Source organism: Scyliorhinus canicula, chromosome 1 (assembly GCF_902713615.1).
Source record: "Scyliorhinus canicula chromosome 1, sScyCan1.1, whole genome shotgun sequence".
In the NCBI taxonomy this organism is placed as follows: Eukaryota; Metazoa; Chordata; class Chondrichthyes; order Carcharhiniformes; family Scyliorhinidae; genus Scyliorhinus; species Scyliorhinus canicula.
Genome location: NC_052146.1, coordinates 136,537,383 through 136,557,527, shown reverse-complemented (window position 1 = coordinate 136,557,527; position 20,145 = coordinate 136,537,383). Strand labels below are relative to the sequence as shown.

Below are 20,145 nucleotides of genomic sequence, written 5' to 3'. Positions count from 1 at the left end.
GCTCAGAGTTCTGAGAGCTGCAGTGTTACAGGGATAGAGAAGGGCAAGGCCTGCAGGGATTTGAAGATGCAGAGGAGAATTTTAGAACCACGTGACTAGCTGTCTCACTTTAATATGCAGATTTGCTAAAAAGTGATCCCGCCAACAATGGGTGGGATTCACATTGCAACGTCTGGCGAGATGGCGTTAGGTCTTGCGAGGCGTTTCGAGACGGGTAACTCCCAGGAGCGGGCTGTCCCAGCTTTTATTGCCACGCAGACGGCGAGCTGCCTTTTGGATGCAGCGTGGCCATTAAATCACACCCAAAGTCTTTGGCCTTTCCAATATTCATACAGAGAACATAACGGTATTGGATGTTAGACAAATGAGAGAGTGGAGGGACCGAGAGGGGTGATGATACCACAGTGTTAGGTTTCTTCAGCGAACATGTGGAACCTGGAATTATGTTTTGTATGATGTTGCCAAAGTGCAGCCGTGTAGGTGGGAAAAGGAGAGACCAAAGCTAACTCCTTGGGAGTTTCCAAATGTATCAGCACAAGAACCAGGTTATTCTCTGGCTACATCTGGACAGGTAAGAATCGATAAAGTTGAGAGAACTTGGCAGGACAATACTGAGGAGGCATGGGAGGAGGTTGTTCTGGTCAACTGCATCGAAGGCAGCAGACAGGTCAAGAAAGATGAGGACGGATAGCCACACAAGCCACATCGGCTGTCATTTGTGACTTTGCTGAGGTACATTTTGCTACCCTGGCAGGGACACAGGGGTAACCTGTTTGAAGGGATTCAAACATGGAATTTCAAAAAAAGATTGGCTCGTATTTGACAGATGACATGTTCAAAGATTTTAAAGAAAAGAAGATGGGTCATAGTTTACAAGTTCAGAAATGTGGAGGGTTATTTTTACTTTTCTGAGGAGAAGGCCGATAATTGCAGATGTGAAAAAGAGGGGGATGGTACCAAATTTTTCCTGGCTATTCAACCCAGTTATTTTACTTTCCCAAGCCATGTGTCAATCAATTGGTTTGCTGTGACACCTTTGCACCACTCTAAAAATAACTTCAGTCGTGTGTAAAACCATGCCTTATTGTGGCTCATAAATAGTTGTGTTTTCTGACTTTGCTTCTCAAATAATTAGCACGTTCCTGAAAGTAAGCCAAGAACTGAAATCCACCACATGACATACGGGGGTAAAAGCTATTTTCTACTGCTCTTAGCAACATCATTGCACCCACCTCTGTACTACTGGACCATCTTTGCAGCATCCGCAATGTGATACCTGTGGTGATATGCATCACTGTAAGTACACAAGGGGTTAATGTAAATACACGAAGACTAGCTAGACACTAGAGGGTGCACCAGAGACATGACACACAGACATTCAACCAATAGTCAGTAAGATAGGACACAACCAATGGCCCTTCACGATACACACAGAGGTGACACTACCACAGGAGGGCATTACACCAACCCATATAAAAGGACACAGCACACATGATCTTCCTCTTTCCAGTGAAGACTCTTAGTGAGTACAAAGGGTTGTTTTGAAACACATCACACCCACCACGTGGATTGTAGCAGACTGGTTTGTCAGTCTGAGTAGCTATAGCAGGATTAACAGGAGAGTTGAATCCAAGTAGGAGAATCATTAACAGTTTAATAAATGTGTTAAAGCTATCTCTAATTCTGAAGCTTCCTTTGTCAGAGTGCACATCAAGGAAACATCTTATGCTAGGTCAAGAGCATAACAAAACAATACCAACCCTCGACAACCACGAGCCAGCATAAGTATTGGAATTTCTCAAAATCTAAATGGATATTTGGAATACAGTTGACACTAGCTGTTTATTTGGAATGTTAATTTTATTTCAGTGAGCTGACAGCAGTGTTTTCCTTACTTAATAATATGAGTGCATAATTTGATAAGGACACCTCTTCTAACTCTTACTGCAGGACAATAAGCTCTGTCTTTTCTCAGCCTATTAATTACAGAGGGCCTGCAACATTCCCAGTGAGTGGAGAGCATGTAATAATCTTTTCCAGTTCAAATTCAAAATTTTCAGCAGCTCCTAAATCCATTGGTTACTGACTTAGTTTTTTCATAATGGCTAAACGTTGAAGTACAGTGATCTGAAAAGGAAAAGGGGAGAGAGAAAAAAAAACAATCATACCAGAGGAAATTTGCAACATGAACAATAATAAGAACATAAGAACTAGGAGCAGGAGTAGGCCATCTGGCCCCTCAGGCCTGCTTCGCCATTCATCTTTTGTGGACTCAGCTCTACTTTCCGGCCCGAACACCATAACCTTTAATCCCTTTATTCTTCAAAAAACGATCTTTCTCTATCTTTAAAACATTTAATGAAGGAGCCTCAACTGCTTCACTGGGCAAGGAATTCCATAGATTCACAACCCTTTGGGTGAAGAAGTTCCTCCTCAACTCAGTCCTAAATCTACTTCCCCTTATTTTGAAGCTATGCCCCCTAGTTCTGCTTTCACCCACCAGTGGAAACAACCTGCCCGCATCTATCATATCTATTCCCTTCATAATTTTATATGTTTCTATAAGATCCCCCCTCATCCTTCTAAAGTCCAACGTGTACAGTCCCAGTCTACTCAACCTCTCCTCGTAATCCAACCCCTTCAGGTCTGGGATTAACCTAGTGAATCTCCTCTGCACACCCTCCAGCTCCAGTACATCCTTTCTCAGGTAAGGAGACAAAAACTGAACACAATGCTCCAGGTGTGGTCTCACTAATACCGTATACAATTGCAGCATAACCTCCCGAGTCTTAAACTCCATCCCTCTAGCAATGAAGGACAAAATTCCATTTGCCTTCTTAATCACCTGTTGCACCTGCAAACCAACTTTTTGCGACTCATGCATGAGTACACCCAGGTCTCTCTGCACAGCAGCATGTTTTAATATTTTATCATTCAAATAATAATCTATTTTGCTGTTATTCCTACCAAAATGGATAACTTCACATTTGTCAACATTGTATTCCATCTGCCAGACCCTAGCCCATTCACTTAACCTATCCAAATCCCTCTGCAGACTTCCGGTATCATCTGCACTTCTTGCTTTACCACTCATCTTTGTGTCATCTGCAAACTTGGACACATTGCACTTGGTCCCCAACTCCAAATCATCAATGTAAATTGTGAACAATTGTGGGCCCAACACTGATCCCTGAGGGACACCACTAGCTACTGCCAACCAGAGAAACACCCATTAACCAATCCTCTATCCATACTACTACTTTACCCTTAATGCCATGCATCTTTATCTTATGCAGCAACCTTTTGTGTGGCACCTTGTCAAAAGCTTTCTGGAAATCCAGATATACCACATCCATTGGCTCCCGGTTATCTACCGCACTGGGAATGTCCTCAAAAAATTCCACTAAATTAGTTAGGCACGACCTGCCCTTTATGAACCCATGCTGCATCTGCTCAATGGCACAATTTCTATCCAGATGCCTCGCTATTTCTTCCTTGATGACAGATTCCAGCATCTTCCCTACTACAGAAGTTAAGCTCACTGGCCTATAGTTACCCGCTTTCTGCCTACATTCATTTTTAAACAGTGATGTCACATTTGCCAATTTGCAATCCGCCGGGACCACCACAGAGTCTAGTGAATTTTGATAAATTATCACTAGTGCATTTGCAATTTCCCTAGCCATCTCTTTTAGCACTCATGGGATGCATTCCATCAGGGCCAGGAGACTTGTCTACCTTTGACCCTATTAGCTTGTCCATCACTACCTCCTTAGTGATAACAATCATCTCAAGGTCCTCACCTGTCATAGCCTCATTTCTATCAGTCACTGGCATGTTCTTTGTGTCTTCCACTGTGAAGACCGACCCAAAAAACCTGTTCAGTTCCTCAGCCATTTCCTCATCTCCCATTATTAAATCTCCCTTCTCACCCTCTAAAGGACCAATATTTACCGAAGCCACTCTTTTTTGTTTTATATATTTGTGGAAACTTTTACTATCTGTTTTTATATTCTGAGTAAGTTTAGTCTCATAATCTATCTTACTCTTCTTTATAGCTTTTTTTAGTAGCGTTCTGTTGCCCCCTAAAGATTTCCCAGTCCTCTAGTCTCCCACTAATCTTTGCCACTTTGTATGCTTTTGCCCTCAATTTGATACTCTCCCTTATTTCCTTAGATATCCATGGTCGATTTTCCCTCTTTCTACCGTCCTTCCTTTTTGAGCACTGTGAAAAATCGCTTGGAAGGTTCTCCACTGTTCCCCAACTGTTTCACCATAAAGTCTTTGCTCCCAGTCTACCTTAGCTAGCTCTTCTCTCATCCCATTGTAATCTCCTTTGTTTAAGCACAAAGCGCTAGTGTTTGATTTTACCTTCTCATCCTCCATCTGTATTTTAAATTCCACCATATTGTGATCGCTCCTTCCGAGAGGATCCCTAACTATGAGATCATTAATCAATCTTGTCTCATTACACATGACCAGATCATTGATCGTTTGTTCCCTCGTAGGTTCCATTACACACTGTTCTAGGAACTATCGCGGGTACATTCTATAAACTCCTCCTCAAGGCTGCCTTGACCGACCTGGTTAAACCAATCGACATGTAGATTGAAATCCCCCATGATAACTGCTGTACCATTTCTACATGCATCAGTTATTTCTTTGTTTATTGCCTGCCCCACCATAATGTTACTATTTGGTGGCCTATAGACTACTCCTATCAATGGCTTTTTCGCCTTACTATTCCTGATTTCCACCCAAATGGATTCAACCTTATCCTCCAAAGCACCAATGTCATCCCTTACTATTGCCCGGATGCCATCCTTGATTAACAGAGCTACACCACCTCCCTTACCATCCACTCTGTCCTTCCGAATAGTTTGATACTCTCGGATATTTAACTCCCAGTCTTGACCATCCTTTAACTATGTTTCAGTAAAGGCCACTAAATCACAGTCATTCACGATGATTTGCACCATCAACTCATTTACCTTATCCCGAATATTACGAGCATTCAGGTAAAGTACACTTATGTTGGCTTTTATACCTCTGTTTTGAATCTTAACACCTCGATCAGTAACCTCTACTGAGTTATATTTCCTCTTAACTTTTCTCCTAATTTTCCTTGTCGTTGAACCCATATCTTCATGTAACAACCTGCCGCATTGCTTACTATTTACGTTTTTACTTCTCGTTTTATTCCTTTTAGTATTACTGGGCCTATTCACTGAGCTCCCCTCAGTCGCTGTACCTTGTACTGTAGCCCGTTTTGATTTTTGACGATGGCTTCTCTGCCTTACACTTTCCCCCTTACTGCCTTTTCTTTCTGTCCCTGTTTTACTACCTTCCGATTTCCTGCATTGGTTCCCATCCCCCTGCCACATTAGTTTAAACCCTCTCTAACAGCTCTAGCAAACACCCCCCCCCCCCCCCCTTGGACATCGGTTCCAGTCCTGCCCAGGTGCAGACCGTCCGGTTTGTACTGGTCCCACCTCCCCCAGAACCGGTTCCAATGAAAAAACAGGAAAACAGGAAAAACTGGAAATCAATTGCCACATTTTACCAGCAAAGAAAATGCTGCAGGTGTGGATTGAAGGGCTCGGTTATAGAATTGGACACGGATTCTCCGCCGGTGTGATTCTCCGTTTTGCCAGCACTCGGGGGCTTACCGACAACATGGGGCTGTCCCCCAATGGGAAACCCCATTGACCGGTCGGCAGAACGGAGAATCCCGCTGGCGGGTCGGGGCAGGAATGTGGCGGGGTGGAGAATTCTGCCCTATGTGCCCTCAGCACACAGGAGTGCTGAAGTATAAAATTCAGCCTGAAGGTGTAATTAATAGTAATACCATATCCTATTATCATGTATATGATGGATTATTCTTTATTGTTTACAAATTCTATTAGCAATAAATATTACAATTAACTTTCCGTCATGTATATTCTCACAAAATAACATTCAATTAAATACTTCTAATAGAGGTAATTAAAAAACACCCTTCTATTAATTGATAATTATGAATTCTTCCTGGTCATAACTTGCTTTATTCCCATCTATTACTCAGATTTTGCATCTGATCAATAGTTTAAATACAGCTCCCTTTTATTACCATCAATCTTCCTGGGGCATAAAGACCCTCATTTAAGATTTGTTTTTGAATAATCTAGTGTTGCTCAGTGATCTCTTGATTCACTTTAGTTTTGTTTGAATCCCAACTTTAAAGAGTTACATATTAATGAAGGGATTAATAATTAAGATTGTTGTGAAGGAGAACGAGGAGACAGTGGTACAGTCCACCTAGACTGAAAAACACAGCAAGTTCTGAACCAAAGTAAATCGCCATTCATCAGATCCTGGTTGCCAAACCACAAGATCACAAAGAAAACAAAGGTCGGAATTCTCTGACCATTTGGATTCTAGTTTCCTACTGGCTGCACACACCAGCCGCGGCATGGGGTGGTCACAATGGGATCCCATTGACAAGCGGCAAGAGGATAGAATCCCGCTGCCAGCAAATGGCACGTGGCCGAGAAACACGTGGCCAGGGGATCGGAGAATCCCACCCAATGTCTCTGGCTGCTACTTGAATCAGTCACCCACCCCCTCCACGTCCCTCCCTGCCAAACGTGGGGCTAAACCCATCACCTTCTGAAGAAGATTTTAAAGTGCGATATAAGTTACTGCAATGAAGACTCTTTTTAATACTATACTATAATATTTGCCTCAAGTATTTCCAGATTATCTGTATGGGCAACAAGGTGGTTAGGACTGCTGCCTCACACGCCAGGGAACCGGGTTCAATTCCAGCCTTGGTTGATTGTCTGTGTGGAGTTTGCACTTTCTCCCTGTGTCTGCGTGTTTTGCTCCGGGTGCACCGGTTTCCTCCCACAGTCCAAAGATGTGCAGGTTAGGTGGATTGGCCATGCTAAACTGCTCCTTGGCAAACAAAAGGATAGGTGAGGTTATGAGGATGGGTGGGGGGAGCGTTGGCCTGGGCAGGGCACTCTTTCCAGGTGGAGACCCTATGGGCCAAATGACCTCCTTCTGCACTGTCGGGATTCTTCTATGGTTCTATGAACAACACAGTCATTATTGAGATCATTTGTTGTTGTTAATGAGCCCAGTAAAGTACATGACTTGATATTTGCTTAAATTCTCCAACCTCTATTTAATTCATCTGTTCATAAGATTTTACATGAAATTAAATACAATAACTTGTTATTGAGAAATACTTTAATTATTTGGAGAGGAAAGGCCAAAATCATATATGCCTTGCGAGGAGTTTCGATTAGTATGTAACTGGCAATCCGCAGGTCAGGGCGATTGTGATTTCTTTGTGCACGTACTTAATACATACCTCGACACACTACATATTATTTAGAAATGTGCAACATACCTTTTTTTAACAAAGTTTTAATTTGTCATCACTGTAGAATACAAGCTCATTTCCACAGTGTATCTTATTAGTCCTTCTCCGCACCTGCAGCATGCACCATTGCTGTTTCCATATATATATATATTAAAAATACATTTTTAACAATCATCACTACTGTATACAATCAATGTGCCTTATTGCTCCCAAAAATAGAGTGAAAACTGATGAGCGTAGGTGTGAGAGGGAGGAATATTTGTATTATGCGACTAAAATATTAAAACACAGTGTTGAATTATACTTGTATGTAAAATTTGCTTTTGAGTATCTATTTTGTCACCATGGAGAGGTAACAAGTGGAGTCATTTTAATGCCTGACCTGTTTAATAAAAGTCCCTTTGACCATTCTGGGAAACAGATTATAGCAGATTTTATCTGCTGCTGCAGCAACATCCTGAGCTTAGTCCTTTTTCCAAAAATGTGTAAGTAGCATTTTAGGTGGCACTGAAGTGTATGATTAATAACCCAATTGCACACCGCTTACAAAAATGTTACATGCATGAGACAAAAACATTGAATCGTGACATAATCCCTTACAAAATTACATTTCTGTTTTAGTGTTAGTTGTGATTAATGTAGTAAAAAACAGCATATGCAATTTATTCCATTTAAGGGAAAGACCATTATAAACTCACAAGTGGGTAAAAGGTTTTCTGCAATTGGAAAATAGAACATAAGTCACTTGGCTGTACATTGTGTGCCCTCTTTATAGCTATTATAAACAGGAATCTCAAGATTAGAACTAATGAGCAAATTAGTTAAAGTTTGGCAGCCACTCCATTAACTAAAAGCTTGCTGTCACAACGTTCCTCCTATTGGCTTTGTTCTTTCTTCTTCCATTCTGTCTGCCTGCCAAATTGCCCTTGCAACCCATCCATCCATGGTATACTGTGCAGTGTTTGGTCGATTAAGGGCTCTCTCTAATTGCAAGTTTTGTAGCTGTTAAGGAAGGAAGGGTGGGGAAGCCCATGAGCATCTTCATGCTGCTGTTGACCCACAACTCTGAGTTAAGATGTGATGTGCAGATGATATGCACAGTGATATTTTTCAACTTAAATACACTTTGGGAAAAGGAACCAATGGAGTCCACTATTCACACAAGAAGTGCAATATGCCAAATATTCCATCATTTTAAATGGGATAAATGTGTAATATTCAGTGAATTCCATTTGATAAGTAGCTTAGGATGAAACCCAATTTTCAAATCTTTAGAAAAAGAATAAAATCAGGACGTTCTTTCACAAGAAGACTTCAGTTATGTTTTATAAATGTATTTGCTCTTTATAGTACTTGCTTGTCCAGTACTGGGGACAAATGCTTCAGAACCTTTTACACCACATACTTGTTCTCAGCACTGTGAATTATTTTAATTCAAATGTTAAAATTGCATTCATGAATTTGTAGCTTCAGTGACGAAGATGAATAAATTTGGAAACAATTAGCCTGGGTCTTCTCAGCCGAGAACATTTACTGAAAGGAAACTGGGTTTTATTTCCACACTTACCTTTTTGGGAAAGAAAATCCACATTAAATATATTTTATAAAAGCAAATTACTGCGGATGCTGGAATCTGAAACCAAAGAGAAAATGCTGGAAAATCTCAGCAGGTCTGGCAGCATCTGTGGGGAGAAAAAAGAGCTCACGTTTCGAGTCCAGATGACACTTTGTCAAATCTAAATATATTTTATTCATCCTGTTGAGTGCCCTTGGAAAGAGCTAGGGACATCAGCAGAAAGTTCGACCAGGTAAAAAATGGCAAAACTGACGAAGAGTTTGGAGTTGTGTCTGGTGTTCCCTCTCGAAGCTTCTCTGCCCCACCATTCCTTTGAGACGCTCTTTAAAACCCACCTTTTTAACTAAGCTTTTGGTCCTCTGTGGCTTGGAGTTAAATTTGGTTTGCTAATGCTGTTGTGAAGCATGGAATATATTAAAGCTGCTGTATAATATCAGCAATGACTTGTTGTGCAACATAATATATTGAAACTATAGGTTGGTCCTTTGAAGTAAATTGTTTTGTTCAAGTAGGAAAAACTGATGCTGCACAATCTTATATCTTGTAGCATCTGAACCTATTATGCAGTGAAATTATGTGTTATCAACTTTTAGCTAGGGCCAATTAACTAAATCAAACAATAAGTGTCTCACTGTCAGATCACAGTTTGGAATGACAATGGTCCGCTGCAGCAGCTAAAACATTCACCCAACATTGAATTTTCTATTATTTCTACTTCACCCTTGTCGTATTACTTATGCCATTCAGCAGAATCCTCAGAATTGAAATGATAAAATTCAGGAACTTCTGTGCCGCGAGTTAATGTACCTACTTTTGTTAATTCCTCTGAACCCTTGAGTGATGACGATAGAGTTCAAGTGAGGTGAACTCAGATTTATCACCTGCATTATTGGCTATCTGCATATGATTACAGCCAAGAGAATAAAAGTGAACCTGACCCATGCCCCAGTGCCAACATTCTTTATGATTATTACCGATGCAAGTGTATTGACCTCTTGTATTACAAATTTTCAACTACAAATGTCTTTATGTGTTGTAAAGTAATATAAAATACACCTATGAGCATGTTGGGGGATTTTGTGTTATTAACAATTGATACGAGTTGCTCCCAACTTTAAAGTCTAAATCAGATGAAATTAGGGAACTGAAACAAGCAAAGGTATAGCAATACTTTTGTCGAAGCCCTGTGGGACACCATTGAACATATAACGCAGACTACACAGGGTAAATATTTTGCGAAACCAACTAGCTTTAACAAAATAATTGGAGCTCTAAATTAATCAACAATAAATGGGAAATGATCTTAAGAATGAAAATAGCCCCGAGATACCATTCAAAGAGAAGAGGGAAGGTACTAAATGAATATTATAAACATCATAATAGAGTCTCGGAAGGAAACACTCTGGAATTATTTAAGAAACGATGTAAAAATGTCAGAGTCTCTTGGGAAGGATGAAATGGGATGGGCCAAATGGCTTTGTTCATTGCTTCTTAGCAGTAAAAGCTGGGGTGGCACGGTGGCGCAGTGGTTAGCACTACTCCCTACAGCACTGAGGACCCAGGTTCGGTCCCGGCCCTGGGTCACTGTCCGTGTGGAGTTTGCACATTCTCCCTGTGCATGCATGGGTTTCAGCTCCACAACCCAAAGATGTGCAGCGTAGGTGGACTGGCCATGCTAAATTTCCCCTTAATTGGAAAAAAATAATTGGGTACTCTAAATTTTATAAAAGCAGTAAAAACCAGAAGTGGAGACAGAGGTGTAGTGGTATTGTCATTGGACCAGTAATCCAGAGACCCTGGGACCCAGGTTCGAATCCCACCACAGCAGATGATTGAATTTGAATTCAATAAAAATCTGTATTTAAAAGTCTGCTGAATGACCATTGTCATAAAAACCTATCTGGTTCGCAATGCCCTTTAGGGAAGGAAGGAAATCTGCTGGCTATTATAATCTGTCTGAATCCTATTGGCTGGGGACTGGGTGCGGGGCAATCATTAGTATAAATAGAGCTGGCCAGCTAGAGAAGGAAGCAGTGGTGAACTATGGCTGCTATGTATATATTGTTGTAAATAAAGTTACTTTCTATTTGACTCTGGAAACACTGGCTGGATTCTTTGTAGCCCTCACACCAGCCTTACCTGGTCTGGCCTACACGTAACTCCACATCCACAGCAATATGGTTGACTCTTAAATGCCCTCTGAAGTGGACAATTGGGGATGGAAAATAAATGCTGGCCCAGTCAGCAATTCCCACATCCCATGAATGAATTTTTTTAAATTGAAAATCTATCTAACTTGTGTTTTGGTACTAATACTACTCTGCAGCTTATATCTTTGGATGTATACAACTGGAATGATCATAGCAAAATGTATGTCCTGCCGAAGTCAAGAATCATATAACTGAACTACATGATCTACTTTCTCATTGTTGCCAATAGCAGTTCCATGCTTTATTAATTTATCTATAAAAATCTATATTGACAGCATAGAGGGTGGATCAACCTGCAACAATCAAGATGTGGCAGGCTGCACTTTCCTACTTTCATGCACTTTTACAGGGCCACAAAACCCGGGAACTTTCTGCTTGGCTACAATCAACAGACTTTTAAATCTAGCTCAGGATTACCTACCTACTTTTTCCTGAATTACTTATTTGTTTAAATATTGTTGGTGCCCAATACTATTGATTTCGGCCCCTCCAGTCTAGTTCCTCAATAAAAAAATGTTTGAAGATCCATGTACATTAAATAGTCCTGGTTTTCATTGTATGGAATAAAGAGAGATGTGTTTGGGATATTCAAGCCTTAATTCATGGTATCTGATCCATAGTCATGATTTCAATAGGACAACATTGGTACTCACATAACTGCTGATCTAAAGGTGAACCCAAGTATTTGAGACAAAACAACCCCACTATGCTAAGATTCAAGTACATGCTCTTGTATTTAACAGAGATAAGGTATTAATTAAACTAACGCTCATATCTGGAGATCGGTGGGTGCACGCCTGCCGCTGCCGTTACTTGCCAATGACATTCTCCGGGAGGGAGGGAGAGCCTGGGGGCTACAGCCATTCCCACTCTTCTTCGATTCTGAGCTGGATTCACAGGTTGATTCGGGCGTGTCGGGTCGGCTGGGCCGTTTCACGTCCGTTTTCGAAGCTGCCCGGGCTCTGGTGGCCCCAAAGCTATTTCTTCCCTTGTTACCTGGTTCAGATTCCGTGGCAGAACCGGTTCGCTCCACCACCGTGGCGCAGTTATAGGAGGTGCCGACTCGGCGGAGTTTGCGACTGGTGCTGGCTGGAATCGCAGGGAAAGATGCCATGCCCATGTGAAGGGTCGGGTATAACACACCGGCTGTGGACAGCTCCATCTGACTGGAGGAATATGAGTTTGTAGGGGGGAGGCCACTGACAGGGAGGGAGGCAGTGTTGGAGTGCTCTGTCAATTCTTCACTCCTTTGGCTGGGAACCTCAGATTCGTTTGACTTCTTCGGCCCTTCATTGCAACTCAGTGCAATGTTGGAATGTGCTTGGAAATGATTGACCATTGGATGCTCCTGTTGCTCTTTATGACTTTGTGCCAGGTCATCGTGGATGAGTTTGAACTCAGACGTTGGTGTAAATATTGGATACAGTGTGGCCTCTGCTGGCTTCTCCAGCAGTAAACTGTAACCACAGGGGGCACTGGGCATCATGGTTTGTGGGAGCCCAGTTGCAGAGAGAGAAAACTGCTGAGCACCCAAGGTCTTCTGTGATTTGTTGGCACAGATGTCCCCCACGTCCTCTTTCAGTTTGGGATAATATCCAAGAAGCCCCAGTTCAATTTTCTTGCAGCCCAAATGAATGATTTCGAGAATGTTTAAAAACAAGGACACTGCCGCAATGCACAGCATGAATAACATGAAAACCGTTTTCTCAGTGGGCCTGGATACAAAGCAATCAACGATATTCGGGCAAGGAGATCGTTTACATTTGTACAAAGGATCCAATTCAAGTCCATAGAGCAAAAACTGACCCATCATAAATCCTACTTCAACCACAGACCTGGTGAGTATGTGCAGGACGTAAGTGCGTAGCAGTGACCCTCTCAGAGGCGCTTTGTTTAATTTTCTGCGCTCCAGCTGCCTTAACTCCCGCTCTAATCTACGCCTGTCTTCCGCCATTGTCTCCGCCTCCTCCAGTTCACCCTTCAGCTCTACTTTCTTCTTCTGTCTTTCTTTCTCCAGTGCCCTGAGCCTGTACAGGGCATGGCCCATATAGACCAGGGATGGCGAAGACACAAAGATGACCTGCAGGACCCAGTATCGTATGAGTGAGATGGGGAAAGCTTTGTCGTAGCACACGTTTCTGCAGCCCGGCTGCTCTGTGTTGCAGATGAACTCCGACTGCTCGTCATTCCACACATCTTCAGCAGCCACTCCGAGGACGAGCATGCGGAATATGAAGAGGATTGTCAGCCATATTTTCCCAACTATGGTGGAGTGGACATGAACTTCTTCCAAAATCCCTCCGAGGAAATTCCAGTCGCCCATCCTCACTGATTTATTTCAGTATAGAATCCTAACAACAGAAAGTATTGTCATTTTAGATGGGCAATTTGTTCAACTAACAATTCCTCCACAGTTTAGAAATTGAAAAATTTGCTAGGAAAGGGTATTAAGGATTGCACGTCCAAGGAAAATGGATGGAAGTACGATACAGATGACCCATGATTTAATTTTTAAAAATAAAGTTAGAGTGTCCAATACATTTTTCCAATTAAGGGGCAATTTAGCACGGCCAATCCACCTACCCTGCACATCTTTGGATTGTGGGGACGAAGCCCACGGAAAAACGGGGAGAATGTGCAAACTCCTCACGGGGAGACAGTGACCCAGAGCCAGGATTGAACCTGGGACCTCGGTGCCGTGAGGTAGCAGTGCTACCCACTGCGCCACCGTGCTGCCACCCATGATTTAATTGAATGACAGAAACACTCCTGAGAGGTTAAGTGGCCTCCTCCTGTTGCCATGTTCCTGTATCTAATTTCATAAAGATAACTTGATAGTCCCAAAGGGGATTAACAGATTCATTTTCTTTGAGATTATATAATGAAATTGACAGGATTATATTATCGAATCTCCATTCATTTACCTGCCACCAATAAATACTCTTGAGGTGAATGAGTGAGCACCAAAATAAACCATTTGGCTGAATTTCGCAAGTGAAGCATATATTCAAGACATTGGAAATCTGGGCCGGGATTCTCCCCTACCCGGTGGGGCTGGGGGTCCCGGCATAGTGGAGTGGAGCCAACCACTCCGGCGTCAGGCCTCCCCAAAGGTGCGGAATTCTCCGCACCTTTAGGGGCTAGGCCCGCGCCGGAGTGGTTGGCGCCACGCCGACTGGTGCCCAAACCGGCGCCAACAGCCTTTGACGCCCGCCGCCCAGCATCGGGGCTGGCCGAAAGGCCGTCGCCGGTTCACGCATGCGCCGGTGCGTCAGCAGCCGCTGATGTCACCAGCGGCGCATGCGCGGTAGGGGGGTCTCTTCCGCCTCCGCCATGGTGGAGGCCATGGCGGCGGCGGAAGAAAGAGAGTGCCCCCACGGCACTTGCCCGCCTGCCAATCGGTGAGCCCTGATCGCGGGCCAGACCACCGTGGGGGCACCCCCAGGGGTCCGATTGCCCCGCGCCCCCCCCAGGACCCCGGGGGCCCGCTTGCGCTACCACTCCCGCCGGCACAAGAGGTGCTCCAATTCCCGCCGGCGGGAGAGGCCTGTCAGCAGCGGGACTTCGGGCCATCGTGGGCCGGAGAATCGCCGCGGGGGGCACGCCGATCGGCATGGCGTGATTCCCGCTCCCGCCGATTCACGGGTGGCGGAGAATTCCGGCCACGGCGGGAGCGGGATTTATGCCGGCCCAGGGTGATTCCCCGACCCTGCGGGGGGTCGGAGAATTCCGCCCCTGTAGTCTACACTCTGCTGAATCATCACATCACAAATTGCTAATCGCACTTATTTTAATGAAACAAATTTTGAACAGACTCTGGGAGGACTGAGTAAATATTTTCACTGTTTGGTGTATTTCTTCTTCTAATGGTGACCTTTGATTAATATTGAAGTGGTCCATCTGAAATCTAATACTAACACCCAACCTGTCTTCACAAATCCCTCAGAATGTACACTGAATAATAAGTAAATAAAGTAAAGTTATCACAGTCCCAGATGACCGTAGGCTGCTTTCCCCTTTGAGGGGGAGAGCTAACTGGTGGTGATTTAACCTGAGGATCACCACACCCCAGGTGGGAGGGAAGGTTGAGAAGGCGGGCCCTTCAGGAATAACCTCACCTGGGACGGCACTGTTGGCCTCGCTCTGCATCACACACCAACTGTCGAGCCAACTGAGCTAAACCAGCCCCAAAGGCCAATTTTTAATCTGGCATTTCATCAAGGGATGGAAAATCCACAGGTTAGATGAATCCAAAAAAGAGCAGTTTTGGGCAGGTTTCTGTATGAAAGCAACATAAAGATGTATGAGATTTGCTGGGGAGGGGGGGGGGGGGGGACTTGCATGCAAATGTTTACACACAAGTCAGGTTCACTGTAACTTCACAAGTAACGGCTGGGTTTATAGATATGTAGCTGGGTTTATAGCTGGGTTTATAGATACGTATGATATTCCCCAAGTGGCCCTCCTCTACATTGGGGAAACAAAACACAGACTGGGTGATTGCATTGCGGAACACCTCCATTCAGGCTGTAAGCATGACCCAGAGCCTGCCTGCCATTTTAATTCCCCACCTCAATCCCACACTGACCTTTCTGCCCATGGCCTCAGGCAGTATTTCAATGAAGCTCAGTGCCAACTGAGGAACAGGACCTCATCTTTCGACTGAGCACTCAACATTGAGCTCAACAGTTTTCAGTCATAATCTCTGCCCCTTTAATTTTGTGTTTCTTTCCTGGTATGTTTTCTTTTGTCTCATTTATAGAATTTACTTTGCTTTCGGGTGGCAGCTATTCAGAATCCTGCCATTCACACCGCCTGTCGGTACATCTTTTGATCCTTCACTTGTACCATTACCATTTCCTTTGTTCTTGCACTTTCTTCTTCACACCCTCTCTCCTATGCACAGTTCAAAATCTTATATTTCTAACTTTTCTCAGATCTGATGAAAGTTCAGAAAACCTGAAATATTGGGCGCAATCTAACAGAAAAGTTTCTCAGTGTAATTTCAGATGGGTTAGGGTGTGAATTACTCCCGGGCTCTGACAGCGAGTTTCCCACCACTATCTATCCACACTTAGTTACTATTTTGGGCCCTGGAGTGTTTCTCTCTGGGCTAGCCCACACTTCTAATTGTTTTCATCACTGGGGAGCTGAGCTTTCTGGCCAGTCTGGCTCTTCAAAGATTGGGCCACCATTTTGAAAGGGTGCCCGATCTGTAAGTGAGCTTCAGGGATCCCATACTCTCCCCACTGTAATGTCATTCACACATGGCATTACCCCATATCCCCAAGTGAGGACATTGAGGAAGCGATGTGGTCATTGAGGGCCCTCCTTTTCATGCCTTTCCACTCCCCCACTATCTTCACTATCTTCACCCCCCAAACTTTCAGGCACCCATTCATATCAATCCATCCCCCCCCCACTCCTCAAACCCTCTTTTCATGAGCATGGCCACCTCAGGCCTGACCCTTGACAGTGCCACTCTGGTACCCTTGCATTGCCACCCTGGTAATCCCCCTGCCAGCCTGGCAGTGCCACCTGGGCACCTTGTCAGTGCCAAGGTGGCTGTGCCAAGATGCCAGTCTGGCAGTGCCAAGGTGCTTGGGTGCCAGAGTGCTACCCTGTCCTGCCCCTTACCATTCAGGGGTCTCCAATGGCTTGGGAGAACCCCAGGTGCTGTGATTCCTGGTCCCGTGTGGCTCATTTAAATGTATATAATTGGATCTGGCCTAGCGAGGGAGAGATCCAGATCGCGACATCCCACGAGGTTCAGATGAATCTTGCGAGACGTCTCAAGTGTTGCGAATCTCGCGAGATTCACTTGCCTCATCGCATCGCCAAATCAAATGCGACAAGGCCAGTAAAGTGTACCCTCTGTTTCTCCCTTCACAGGTGCTGCCAGACCTGCTGAGTACTTCCAGCATTTTCTGTTTTTATTTCAGATTTCCGGCATCCACAGTATTTTGCTTTTAGAATTTTGCAATGTAGGTTTATGTAGATCTATAGTTACTTGTGTCTGTTTGGAATCCCAGAGCTTCCAGACACATTCTGCAGCACCTGCTAGGAACAGACTCAACAACTAGTTACAGCTCTGCCAGATGGAGCATTGTTGCCATAATGGTGTCAACCAGATTTGAAAGATGTGGCCTTGTTAAAGGAAAACATTTTAAAAGAGGATGTGAAATGGCAGTGCTTTGACACACACTGTGAACATTATCGTTACTGAGTCAGGATTTCCTGTGTTCAGCCATTTAATTCCATAGAATTCCTACAGTGTTGAAGGAGGCCATTTGGCCCATCGAGTCTGCATCGACCTTCGGAAAGAGCACCTTGCCTAGGCCCACTCCCCTGCCCTATCCCCATAACTCCACCTGCACATCTTTGGACACTAAGACAATTTAGCATGGCAAATTCTCCGAACCTGCACATCTTTGGACTGTGATAGGAAACCGGAGCCCACGCAGACACTGGGAGAACTTTGAAAGCAGACCAAGGCAGGTCAGTGGCATGGTTCAATTCCCGTAGCAGCCTCCCCAAACAGGCGCTGGAATGTGGTGACTAGGGGCTTTTCACAGTAACCTCATTTGAGCTTTTCACAGTAACTCACAGACGGTCAGCCAAGGTTGGACTCGAACCCGGAGCCCTGGTGCAATGAGGCAGCAGTGCTAACCACTGTTCCACTGTGCTGCCCCTGAAGCTTTTCCTCAGGAGTGATGGGGAGAGAATCACCAGGAAACTAAGTAAAGATTAGGCATAGGGCGAATAGATGGGAGAATCAGCCATGGGCACAGGGAGGGTTGGGAAATAAATCTGTAATGGGCACCGGAAGGATCGACGGGAATATCTTTAATGGGCACAGGCACATTAATGGGGAGAGAAGCAAGATTGGGCACAGTGTTTGGGAAGGGAATCAGCCGTGGCTATATTGAGAATGGTCAGGGGTAGTATCACAGCTGGCCATTGTTCAACCCAATTTGCTGTTTCAGAGCATCAAGTGCCGACCTGGACTTTGAAGTGGCTCTTTTGTCGACAGTTACTATGTGGCCCAGGAAGATTAATTTCAAAAGCAACAAAAGCAATTGAAAATATATTATGAGCTCTATGGTAATTCTATGCTTTATATTGCACGCTCAAAAGTATGGGGCGGGATTCTCCACCCTGCCAGCCCCGTTTTTGACACGGTGTGCCCCAGCCGGCAGCGGGATTCTCCTTTCCCGCAGCCTGCCAATAGGGTTTCCCATTGTAGACCCCCCCCCCACGCCGTCGGGAAACCCGCGGGCATGGGTGCGCTGCTGGCGAACCTGAGGATTCGGCCGACGGAGAATCCCACTGATGACCTTTGGCACCTTTTCTTCTCGGTAATCAGATGACCAACATTGTTAAAGTTTGAGAACCTTCTATTATGTCTAAAAATTGCATTCTCCAATCTAAACACAATTAAATTTGCATTGTTCAAATTTCTAAACATTATAATCAGCTATCCCTTGTTTTATTTGCTTTTTTTCTAAATTGCCATTTTAGCCAATTTAAATGAATCGGTACCAAAAACAGAAATTTGAAACATTTCTGTATGGCTGCCACATTATTGCGAACACTCTTGAAATTTACGCTGATTGCAATTTTCAGTGTGTGACAGGCGTACAGTTTAAGAGCGCACGAGACAGGGAAGAACTGACCTGTGTTAAATCCATTGCAGCACCCGAGCTGTAGAATCTTACCACATGCAGGTTTTGAATTTGTGCCTTTCACTTCAATCGTCCATTGTCAAGCTGGGATGGTCATGTTGAACCAAATTCCAAATAGTGCTTGTCTTGCCACTGATCTCTGGCTGCTGCCAGTGTAACGTTTTATAGCAAGAGCGAAATCAATTTGCAGCGGATTGCATTGTGGCTGCAAGGAGAATAACCTCAATCAACATCCTTGTACTGAGCAGCAGAGATACCCGGAGGATATACAGTCTTGCCGGATACAAAATTAAATTAATTTAAACATTTTAACAAATAGAATAAGCAGAAAGAACTTGTATTTCTATAAAACCAATATAACGTGCAGACTTCAAGGTTAAATTAGGCATTTGTAACTGAATCGTGTGGAGGATTAAGCCTGTTTTGTGAGGACCATGTTATGTGGTTCCAGAGGGTGCAAACAGCTGATCAATAATTTTGTTTTACAGACAGGAACCAATCAATCGGTCATGTCCCATTTCACAGTTAACTGAATCATCTCTTGTTCCACTTTTTAAAAACTGCTTCTGCCCAGCTATGAAGGTTGAGGGGAGGGGTGGGCTTTCTTTAATATGTTTACGACAACTTTTAAATTGGCTGTGCAGGCAGCAGGTTTGTTTGATGGTCCAGTGATTATCTCCTGTGCAAGAATGAATGCTGCCATCAGATCCAGTAGTGTTAAGTGGGACGACATTAGCTGGGTGAGAAATTAAGCTGATTGTGCACTACAAGTGCCCTTGGAGCTCCAAACTGTTTTCTGCAGCACTTGCACACTCTTTTTAGGGGCTAACTGTGTTTGGTGCCATACTGGTGGCGGTGTTTATATGCACGTGGTGAATGACCTATGGTATACAGGTCATAGTGTCGGCCAGCATTCAATGCTGATTTCATGTCAACGATGCCATTTTGGACATCAGTGCTCCAACTAACATCCTCTGTTCAACTAGCACAGCTGAATAGACATTCAGCAGCAGGGGAGCCCTCCGTTACGAGTGCTATTTAAAGAGATCATCAGGAACATACAGTTTAGTTGTTAGTTGATTTCTTCTTTGCTGTTTCTACAATTCCACAAGTGTTCAGTGCTTTCTACAGTTTCTTCAATTTACAAATGTCTTCCGGATGTGTGTACTCAGTATTGAAGGAATTTTTGCTGGCTTCTGCACAGACCAGGGGCGGGATTCTCTGTTTCCCAGCATCGATTTTGTAATCGGGATCGGGTGGAGAATCGCTTTTTACAATAGAATCATATACGGCGCCCGTTTTCAG

The 20,145-nt window shown here is 44.0% G+C and overlaps 1 protein-coding gene across 4 annotated transcripts; it reads right to left on the bottom strand.

The window, feature by feature from the left end:
• Positions 1-1,841: 1,841 nt before the first annotated feature.
• gja9a (gap junction protein alpha 9a) lies at positions 1,842-19,040 on the bottom strand. Of its 4 annotated transcripts, none has more exons than XR_005461078.1 (4): positions 18,832-19,038; positions 11,923-13,506; positions 8,937-9,051; positions 1,842-2,127 (listed from the first exon to the last, which is right to left on the bottom strand). XR_005461078.1 is itself a non-coding variant. In XM_038800833.1 (4 exons), the coding sequence occupies exons 2-3, from the start codon at positions 13,476-13,478 to the stop codon at positions 8,971-8,973; spliced, it is 1,587 nt and encodes a 528-aa protein (XP_038656761.1). In that variant the 5' UTR covers positions 13,479-13,506; positions 18,832-19,040; the 3' UTR covers positions 1,842-2,127; positions 8,937-8,970. The 4 variants fall into 4 exon arrangements, 3 of the variants coding, with proteins under 3 accessions (XP_038656761.1, XP_038656783.1, XP_038656775.1); XM_038800833.1 differs by having other exon boundaries at positions 11,973-13,506; positions 18,832-19,040; XM_038800855.1 differs by lacking the exon at positions 8,937-9,051 and having other exon boundaries at positions 11,973-13,506; positions 18,832-19,040.
• Positions 19,041-20,145: the final 1,105 nt, after the last annotated feature.

Excerpts from the sequence above, each read along its gene's own strand:
- gja9a (XM_038800833.1), bottom strand. The coding sequence starts at position 13,478 with ATGGGCGACTGGAATTTCCTCGGAGGGATTTTGGAAGAAGTTCATGTC. Across the intron at positions 9,052-11,972 it reads CCTCCCGGAGAATGTCATTG|ATGCTGCCAGACCTGCTGAG; the intron begins GCAAGTAACGGC and ends TTCTCCCCACAG.